Raw genomic sequence first — 10,958 nt, 5'->3', positions numbered from 1 at the left:
AGCTGGCGAGGCCCGGCCCGGCGCGGCGCTTACCTCGTCCACGGTGAGTGGCATGCAGATCCGGTACTCCTTCAGCAGCATGGTCCTGCCGGCCACGGACCTCCGAGGCGGGAAGCGGGCGGGGCAGGGGTGGGGGCTCCCCCAGATCAACAAGGCTGCCGCCCAGGCGCAGAGCTGAGCGCCGGGAGCCCCGTGCTTGGAGCCGGTCGGCGAAGCAGCCCCCCGGGCGGTGCGCTCAGTTCCTGGCTTCCTCCTCTCCGCCGGAGAGCATGTCAAGGTTTGGGTCCGGGTGTTCGCTGCTCCCCCGCCTCCTTCCTCGCCGAGGTCGATCCGCCTGGAACGCGGTGTTGCAAAGTCAGGAGGGAGGGAGACCCACTGGAAACCAATCTGATCGGCAGCCCCGGGCAGCAGGAGCGGAAGCCAGATCAGGACATGCCCGTCGGCGGGCGAAGGAGGGGAAAAAAAAAAAAAAACCCACGAGGTTTCCAAAAATTACATGGAATACACAAAAGTCACCCTCTCGATCCGCCTCTGAAACCAGATCTTAACCTGGCGACTCCCTCCCACCCCCTTTTCCGGCCGGTCTGCCCAAGGCGAATGTCACCGAGCACACATTGCAGCCAGAGCCAGAGATGCTGACTTTTCAGACAAAGGCTCGAACGGCTGTGCTCCCCGGCGGTAAACAAGATTTCCTTCTCTTTTTAGGGCCGGTCGCGGAGGCGCTCCAGGGTCTCGCTGGGTGAGAAAAGGGAAGCCTCCGCCGCCGCGGCCGCTCGGCTTCTGCGGGGCTGGGGCCCCGGGTTCCTCCGACCTCGGCTCGCGCCTGAGAGGGGCGGGCGGACGGGAGGAAGCTGGCGCCTTCCGCGCGCGTCCCCTCCCCGAGTCCGGATCCCCGAGCGCCCTGCGTGCCCGCGAGTTTGCAGCCACCTCGCCGGGGCCGGAGAGTCGGCGCCGAACTGCGGTGTGCCTCGGGCCGGGGAGGTGGGTGCGGGAGGAGCAAGCGCAGCTGACATCAGCAGCCGTCGCGGCGGGGAGGGTAGCCCCATCCGGCCAATGGGGAAATGGCAAAGAATGTGGAGGATTTAAACAAAACAGCATGTCTGTCCCGGGCTGCTGCCAGACGGCGGGGCTGCCCCGGAGAGCCCAGGCCGGCCGGCGCTGGGGAGGATCGGAAAAGAGGGGGCTCCCGTCGGCTCCTTGAAACCCTTTGAGTCTTGTTCTCAGATGTACCCCGGGTGCCACGGTGCTCTGTCCAGCCACTATGGGTAGCTTCTGGGTCCAAGGTACAGGAGTGTGTCCCTTGACCTTTAGAAACGGTTTTTGTGGGGGGTTTTTTTAAACAAATGCCCACCCGAGAGCGTTTTCACTTTGGTCCAGTAAACAAGTCCAGCGCTGGAGAGGCAACGGGATTTGGGAGCAAAAGAGCAAACCCGTGCCTGGTTTCCTAACTGGTTTCAGAGCAGGAATGCAGAAACTGCAAAGTGCAACACGGTAAATGAAAATGAAATCCACACGGAAAGACACACAACCCAGGGGGAACGTGAACGAGGACATAGCCTTTTCCCTCTCCTGGCCCAGCTCTGCAGTCTGACTGCAGGCTTCGCAGAGCAGCAAGAATAGGTTTTCCTGTCAGCACTCCCAAGTTCAAAAAGTCACAATGAAATGTCAATGAAAATGCCTGGAGTGTTGGTATTTCATCCATATTAAAAGATCCCTCATTTTAACCACAAGAGGCACATTCTTCAGTTACTCAGGAAGCTGCATGTAACTGCTGAAGTCTGTTTTTCATTTGTCTGGTATTTTTAAGCTTGTTTTTCTGAAAAGTGCTGGATGAAAAATGCATCAGTTGCCTCTTTGCAGAATAACCTGCAAGCATCATCTTTTCTTGGAAAAGAAAAAAATACTCTTGTTCTAAGATCCTGCAGCTCCTCACAGGGCTTTGGATGGCGATGCAGATGGCTTCCATATTACAGTATTTAAAATTATGAGCAATAAGTAATTAATTGCTATGGTGGGCTGTGGCTAAAATCATCCAGATGGCTGAAGAGAATTTCTGTGTGAACATGATAACAAAGGCTGATAGAAAAATGACATCCTCTATCCAGCTTATATTCTAGGGAAAAACTATTTTCTAGATAAATGCTTCCCAGTATTGGCTCAGAAAGATTCACAGCAACTAATTAAAGCTAAACCAAATTCCTCGAGGTGGAAAAATCTAAATCTGATGCTGTACTGCTGAATAATAACACACGAAAGCCTGCGATACGCAGAGGAAGCTCAAGCTGTTATTCTTTTTCCTGCTTCTTACTAAAACAAGTGTAGTGGCTTCACTTATAGCACCTAAAACTCTTCCCGGAGGCAGCTAGGGGATGCAGTGGCTAGCCGCATACCTACACAGGACATTAGCATACATGGACATATTCCTAGCTTCCCAGCCGTTCCTGACACCAATGCTATAACTAAGTATTTCACTGATGAATATTATGGTTGAAGAATTACTTCTCTGCATCTGTTGTTGTTCAGTCGCTCAGGGTGTCTGACTCTGCGGTGTCGGTGGACTGCAGCACACCAGGTTTCCCTGTCCTTCACCATCTCCCGGAGTTTGCTCAAACTCATGTCCATTGAGTCAGTGATGCCATCCAACCATCTCATCCTCTGTGGCCCCCTTCTCCTCCTGCCCTCAATCTTTTCCAGCATCAGGGTCTTTTCCAGTGAGTCGGCTCTTTGCATCAGGTGGCCAAAGTATTGGAGCTTCAGCATCAGTCCTTCCAAGGAATATTCAGGGTTGATTTCCTTTAGGATTGACTGGTTGGATCTCCTTGCAGACCAAGGGACTCTCAAGAGTCTTCTCCAGCACCTGGCAAACTGTAAATAACCACAGATATGCTTCTGCCCTTTCCTTCTCTGTTAAGCTGCCTTCTCCCCTCAACTCTTCCTTTTCACTCAGTTCGCATGCCTGGTCACATTACCCTTGTTCAAGCACAGCTGTAATCCTGCCACCATCAAAACCTTAGTGACTCTCTGTGGTCTAACTGAGCAGGCTGAAATTCCTTGGCGGAAGGATCAAGGCTCTGAATCTATCATTCCTATGGAGCCACAGCATCCTTTTCCAGCCCTACTCCAGCCAAATGAAAAACATCTCTTGTCTGGAGAAGGGCTCCACTTACCTGGATCCGTCTGCTCCTGCCACTGCCTTCACAGAGCCTCTCCTACCCGCTCCCTCAGGACCCAGCAGACAGCAGGGCACTGACAATGTGTGTTTTTGGAAAGTGACTCTGATGGCAGTGTGTTGAATGGCTTAGAACAGGATACTAGACAGAGGCCAGAGGTTATTGCATTACTGTAATTCTAAAGCAGACAAATGGAGAGAGCCTGAATTAGCGAATGAAGAAGAAAAGATGATAGATTTAAAAGATTCAGGCAGTACTTGGGAACCGAAGGGTTTTCGCTCCAACGGCGCTTGGGGGAGGGGAGGGCAACGGGAGCGCGTATTCATTCATAACTCACTCACACAAAAGGAGGAGGGCGCCATCTACTGGTCACCTTGCTTTAAAATGTTTCAAGTCACCGTCAGCAACAGTCTGGCGAGAGTTGTCTGTTTCAACCAATGGAGTCTGCAAGGTTCATTTCCAAAGAACCTTGAAGGTGTTGCTACCATCACTAAGGATGGTAGCGATGTTCCACTAACAACGTACACTCTACAGTTTACGGGATTATCATATATTAAAACGTGTGGATGGGGACTCCCTGGTAGTCCAGTGGTTAGGACTCTGTGCCCCTAATGCAGGGGGCGCAGGTTCAATCCCGGTTAGAACTAGATCCCACATGCTGCAACTAAGACCCACCGCAGCCAAATAAAAAAAAATTATAATTTTTTTAAAAAGTGTGGATGGGGTGTAAAGGGCAAAAAGAGGAACCGAGAGTAAAGTTACCAGTGGTGAATAATACTACCAAAAGGAAAAAAATATAAGCCTACACATGTCTATGACAGCATACAGTCTCAGGCGGTGTGCTAAGTCACTTCAGTTATGTTCAACTCTTTGCAACCCCATGGACGGTAGCCCGCCAGGGTCCTCTGTCCATGGGGTTCTCCAGCCAAGAATACTGGAGTGGGTTGCCATGCCCTCCTCCAGGGGATCTCCCGACCCAGGGGTTGAACTCATTATCTCTCAGGTCTCCTGCATTGGCAGGCAGGTTCTTTACCACTAACACCACCTGGGAAGCCCTGTAGTATTCATTAATCTTATCTAAATGTGTAGATACTCCAAAGAAGCTTTTGAAGAGATGGACTTTCAATTTGTTTTAAAGCTCAGGAGAGAAGGAACAGAACAAAACTGTTTCATCATGGTGCTATAAAGCTGTCCCCTTCTCATCCCCATGCTCTGATTTCTATTAGCAAAGTGGCCCTTGGTAAAGGCCTTGACTTTCACCTTGATCATTTGATTAAGGTGATGTCAGCCAAGTTTTTCCGTTGTAAAGTGACTAGTTTTTTTCTTTCCATACTCTATCCTTTGGAAGGTAGTCATTAAGAACAATCATGGCACAATGGTAAAGAATCTGCCTGGGGAGGCTAGAGATGCGGGTTCTATCCCTGGGTCGGGAAAATCCCCTGGCAAGCCACTCCAGTATTCTTGCCTGAAAAATTCCATCGACAAAGGAGCCTGGCAGGCTACAGTCCATGGGGTTGCAAAGAGTCCAACAGGACTGAGCACACACGCACACACACACACAGACACACACACATTCAAGGGAGCAGAGCTAAGCCCCACCTCCTCGAGGGAAGGGTACTGTGGCAACCTGTAAGATGCGTCCTTTGCCCCTCATTTGTGTGTTCATTCAAGTATTTATCCATATCTGTGTGGACTCGAGAATATTCCTTCCCTTCTTTGTAATTCAATACGTTATTTTTGTTGTTCAGACTGTTCCAGCTTTGGCCATTGGTAGCTCTTGCAGGATCATTCTTGTGTCCTTTTGACATGCTCTCCTCCCCTTTAAGGGCAATTTTTGAAAATCAAAGTTATACTTTGCAATTAATTTTTGTTTTACTAAACATTATTTAATTCCAGCTAAAGCTATGTCTACATATTCCTCTTTATGCGTCTGTGTGTATGGGTCTGTGTGTGTGTGTGTGTGAGTCTGTGTATGTGTGCGCGTTTTAAACACTTGTATGCTGATCTTGTTAGATCCTAAGCAAATGTTAAATTCATTCTCAATAAAACTACATAAAGCAAGTCCCAGAGCAATTCTTATGTGTAGACCCATTTATCAGGCCTCTATTAAATACGGAAAATGCCTTTGATGTGGGATTGCTTACAGCCGTGCAGTAAATGCTCATAAAATAAAAATTAATTGAGAGTGATGTGGTACAAATTTCTTTACATAGGGAAAAAACCTGGAGGTTCCATGGCCAAATGTATCACTTTATCTTTTTTTAAAATATTCATTTATTTGGCTGCTTTGGCGGCACACAGGATGTTTTAGTTGTGGCATGTAGGATCTAGTTCCTGGACCAGGGATAGAACCTGGGCACCCTGCATTGGGAGCATGCAGTCTTAGCCACTGACCACCAGGGAAGTCTCTATCATTTTTTTTTAAATAAATAAGCTAGTAATAAATTTTATGATGTTTTCATTTTTTATTGCATTACCTGTTTTTACAGCAGTTGGCAAAACACTGGAATATTTTGAGATGAATTATGAGAGGATCTGTAACCTAAACCCACTGAAGAGAAATTTTAGTGATGAAAGAAGATGCTGTCCTTGATCCTGAGTGTCCTTTAAAAGGAGGTAAATGCAACCATAACTTATGGGAGCTCTCTAATGCCAAAGTATACTTGACCTAGTATCATCAGATGATGTCAACACAGATCCAGAAATAGGATTTCTTAGCTATGTGGTGCCACACAGACGTCATGGAATTTGACTTTTTGTGGAACATTTTAAATGTCCCCAGAGAGAAGAAGGAATTGTGGTTGCTATTAAGAGTATGTAATCATTTATATCAAAACCTCAGTTTAGAAATTGCTTAGGTGACTATTGGAGAAGGAAATGGCAACCCACTCCAGGATTCTTGCCTGGAGAATCCCATGGACCGAGGAGCCTGGCAGGCCACAGTCCATGAGGTCGCAGAGAGTCAGACACGACTGAGGGACTAAGGATAGGTGCCTATAGTGAGGCTGAGTAATGGCCCCCAAAGATATTAGGTCCTAAGCCCCAGAGCCTGAAAATGTCACCACATTGGGAAAAAGGGTCTTGGCAGGTTTTATTAAGTTAAGGACTTTGAGATGAGACTATCCTGGATTATCTGGGTGTTCCTAAATATAGTCACAACTATCTATATAAGATACTCATATTTGGGGTATTTCAGATACTTATATACCCTGAATATTCATTGGAAGGACTGATGCTGAAGCTGAAGCTCCAGTATTTTGGCCATCTGATGCGATGAGCTGACTCACTGGAAAAGACCCTGATTCTGGGAAAGAGTGAAGGCAGGAGGAGAAGGGGATACAGAGGATGAGATGGTTGGATGGCATCACTGATTCAATGGACATGAGTTTGAACAAACTCCGGGAGATGGTGAAGGACATGGAAGCCTGGCGTGCTGCAGTCTGTGGGGTAGCAAAGAGTTGGATACAACTGAGTAACTGAACAACAACAACATCTGTATAAGAGGGGCTTCCCAGGTGGTACTAGTGGTAAGGAATTCTCCCGACAATCCAGGAGACATAAGAGACTCGGGTTTGATCCCTGGGTCAGGAAGATCCCCTGGAGGAGGGCATGGCAGTCCACTCCAGTATTCTTGCCTGGAGAATCCCATGGACAGAGGAGCTTGGCGGGCTACAGTCCATGGGGTTGAAAAGAGTAGGACACGACTGAAGTGACTTAGCACGCATGCATCTATATAAGAGAAAGCCAGGTGGACATCCGACAAACACAGAGGAGAAGGCAACGTGACCATGGAAGCAGAGACTGGAGAGATGAGACCACAAGCCTACGGATGCCCACAGCCACCAGACAAGGCAAGGAACCACTGGACGAGGCAAGGAACAGAGCCTCCAGGGAGAGCATAGCCCTGCCATACAGTGATTTCAGCCCACAATGACACTGATTTCAGACTCCAGATTGTAAGAGCATTAATTGCTTTTGTTTTAAACCACCAGATTCATGGTTATTTGTTACAGCAGCAATAGTAAATGAATACAGTGACTTAGGTATGCCTTTCCTCACCTGAGATAAATGCACTTGACAGGAAGTAATTCTAACCCAGGACCAAGAGATTTACTCAAAAGATAAAACACAGCATATTTTCCTTGATCAAGTGCTTCACAACAGACTTGAAAACATCAAGTTCTCCCATTGTCTTTCTTTCTTTCTTTTTGACATAGGACAGCATATGGGATCTTAGTTCCCTGACCAGGTACCAAATCTTCAACCCCTGCAATGGAAGTGTGGAGGACCACACTGGACTACTATGGAAGCCCCTCCCATTGTCTTTAAAATAAGCAATTTATAAAAACAAATATTGGGGGAATTCCCTGGCAGTCCAGTGGTAAGGACTGGGTGCTTTCACTGCCAGGCCAGGGTTCAATCCATGGTCAAAAAATAAATAAATAAAAACAAATATTTTACACACAGGTCAGGAAGTGTTTTATAAACTAAGCCCCATGACTTTCAACACCATCAGTATGTTATTGCCTCCTAACTTAAATCTCTAGCCCTAATGACTCCCCTTAATTTACACTTGAATATCCATTTGCCTTCTCATCATCACTTGGATATCCAACAGGCACCTCAAATGTTAACATATCCAAAAGTGACGCCTGTCCTTTTTTCCTCTGACTTGCTTGCCCCTAGTCTGCTCCATCTTGGTAAGTGGCAACTCCATCCTTTCGGAGCTTGATGCAGACATGCTTCACCCTCCCCCCAACAACCAACTACCTTGGCTGTGTTTTCAGATTATATCCAGGATCAAACCACTTCTTACCACTTCTACAGCCTCCACCCTCATTTTTCTCCCAGATTATTGCTGAAACTTTCTAACTAGTCCCCCAGCTTCTGCCCAACAGAAGACAACTTCTGCCCCACAGGAAACAGAGTGATTCTTTAATTATACTATGTAAATTAACACTTGCCATTCTGTTGCCCCAAACTCCACTGGCTTCCCATCTTACACAAATTAAAAACCAAATCCTGAGACTTCCCCAGCAATCTGGTGGTTAAGACTCTGCCTTCCAATGCAGGGGGCACGAATTCGATCCCTGGTTGGGGAACTAAGGCCCCACATGCTGCTAGGTGTGGCCAAAAGATGAAAAACAAAATAAACAAACAAAAAAAAACCCCAAGCCCTTCTAATGGTCACTGCCCTAAATCTCATCTCCTACAACTCTCACCCTCACTCACTCTGGTTTTCACACAAGCCAGGCATGATCTGATTGCTCTCAGCTCAGGGTTCCTGCTGTTGCCTCTGGCTGGAATCTCCATGCCCCAGCAACCTGCTCAGGTCTTGGCTCACTGGCCATGCCCTCCTCAACCACCTCCCAAGCACTATCACACCCATCATGTATTTACGTGTCGATTTTCTGTCTTCCTCCCCATTAGAATGTTTGTTCACTTCACAAAGGCAGGAACTTTGGGTCAGATAAGTGCACAGTCAATAAGCTGAAAGTGCCAGGAATGCCAGATATGAAAACAGACACACCAGTGCAGTAATTAATATATAAGCACATTATTTTCAATAATTAGTATCACAATATGCATTACTGTGATTCTTTCTGGACAAACGTTTTTTTCCAGTCTGTATTTCTCTCTCCATTTTAAGTACCTTAGTCTTCCATTGCCAATTTTTCTCTTCTGAAACCAAATTCTTTATTACAAAACCACAAATTTAATCTCAGGCTCACTCAAATAATAAATTTATAGTCTGTCTATAATACAGTACTTTTACCTATTTTCTCTGCCCATTACTCAGACTTTTATTGATTTCTTTCTTTAGTATTTATTGATTTATTTGGCTGTGCTGGGTCTTAGTCATGGCATGTGGGATCTTTAGTTTTGGTATGGAAACTCTTAGCTGTGGCATGTGGGATCTAGTTATCTGACCAGGGATCGAACTTGGGCACCCTGCATTAGGATCGTGGAGTCCCAGCCACTGGACCATCAGGGAAGTCCCTGGATTTCCTTCTTTACTTACTTCACTTGAATTTTTTGGTTTCCTTTGCCAGCTTTTCCTTAGATTTCAACTTGCTTTTGTTTTCACTACCTCCAAGCCTAGCAAGGAAGGGCTTCAGTTTGGTGTGGAGCCAACTAGACTTTTCTCTACCTACTTGGCTCCTCCACACTCCTATTTTTTGAGTTCTGTAAACTATAAATTTCTTTAGCCCATCACACCTTTGTTACTTTTTGTCTTTTCAAGCAAAGGATAGGCCTCCAAATCCTTTTGTCTACTCTAGTCAAACCAACTGCCCCCCAAATGCAGAACCAGAAAACATCTTACCTAGTATGTCTCAGTGGGTGTTAGAGTGTGGTTTAGAAATCTCCAAGGGAATTTGGGGTTGCCACAATCGCTGGGGAGGAGGACGATATCAACATGTAATTGTGATGCTGAACAACCTCAATGCAACAAACCTACACAATAGAATACAATCCCACATTTCATCAGACTTTTTGACATTCTGCCAGACCCTTCCTTATGTATCCGAGGCATAAACTCTTAGCTCCATTATGCATATGTCAAGCTATTTTTCATTTTGAAGTTTTAACACCACTAAAAAATTTCAAAGACTTCTATGTGAAAAACAACGTAAGATTATACTTTGATCTAGACAGAACTTTACCAAGACATTGTATACTAGGTTGGAAAAATCATGCTTGAGGAACCAACAGAACACACCTGTGGCAGCTGTAACGTTTGTATTTAGTTATTGTGTTGTATATGTGTACAAGCAAATGACTACTTCTTTGTATTCTATGGTAAACATTTTTTAGCCTTTATATTTTGAAATATATCATTATCTTGCTATTTTGCAATGTTTCTCCTTTACAGCTAGGATGTCTTCTTGATTTTTTTTTATAGTTATGTGTGTAGATGGGTTATATTATCCATAATTTTCATTATAGAACAGTAGGGGGAAAAAGGTCTATTCAGCATATATAAAGAGAGGTTGGTGCTGATGAAACTGAGAATCACTAACATAACTGTTGACCACTCAAAGATTTCCCATTTGCTTCCCAGGCTACTGTTAACACTTGTACCATACCACACAGAACCTCTTTCTCACTTTCAAGGATCTTAAGCTTTTTTTTTTTTTTTTAAAGGGATCCAGATGGTATGGATGATAATAAAACTAGTATGATCCTTAAGAATTGGAAATCGACTCATATTTATAAACGCGATCTCATCTGATGCTCAGAAGTGGGAAAGAACAAATAAAATGTCTTTCTAAAGATTCTGCTTACCAACATAATATTTACCGATTTTACTACCGAATCACTCCCATACCTTCTCTTACGAGCTTTAAGAGATCCCACAGACTGATTAAGTCACCAAGATTTTCAACCAGATGAAACCTGAGAATTTTTTTCTTCAGGGTTTATTTCAGCTTGCTCCTGTAAGACAGGAGAAAACCGAGATCCAAGAAAACGTTAAGTGATTTGCCCGTGGCTCTGAGAAACCATAATATTTCAAAAGAGAAGTGCAAGAATATGTATCATAGTCTATTCGGTTATACTAGCTTTTCTCACCGCGAACTGTAGATGAAAAGTCTGCCACCAAAGGCAAAATCAGACGGGGGCGGGGGTGGTGGGTGTAGGGGTGTGTGTATATGTGTGTGTATATGTGTGTGTGCGCGCGCGTGCACGCTCGAGCCCCGCCCCCCCAGCTCCGCCCCCCGAGGCTGTCCGCGGCGGTGCCTGACTGGCGGCCAGCGCAGGGGGCCTCGCGGGGTCCTTCGCGCGGGC

At 45.9% G+C, this 10,958-nt stretch overlaps 1 protein-coding gene across 2 annotated transcripts in view; it reads right to left on the bottom strand.

Annotated features, from left to right (window-relative positions):
* PITPNC1 (phosphatidylinositol transfer protein, cytoplasmic 1) overlaps positions 1 to 966 on the bottom strand; it is a 270,267-nt gene extending 269,301 nt beyond the window's left edge. For both annotated transcript variants that reach the window (XM_010856400.1, XM_010856399.1), the window contains exon 1: positions 34 to 966. In XM_010856400.1, coding sequence (XP_010854702.1) covers positions 34 to 81 — 48 coding nt within the window. In that variant the 5' untranslated portion in view covers positions 82 to 966. The remainder of the gene's footprint in view (positions 1 to 33) is intronic.
* Positions 967 to 10,958: the final 9,992 nt, after the last annotated feature.

Source organism: Bison bison, unplaced genomic scaffold (assembly GCF_000754665.1).
Source record: "Bison bison bison isolate TAMUID 2011002044 unplaced genomic scaffold, Bison_UMD1.0 scf7180017864371, whole genome shotgun sequence".
Taxonomy (NCBI): Eukaryota; Metazoa; Chordata; class Mammalia; order Artiodactyla; family Bovidae; genus Bison; species Bison bison.
The sequence above is the reverse complement of the archived record's forward strand: the minus strand, read 5'-3'. Positions and strand labels throughout refer to the sequence as shown.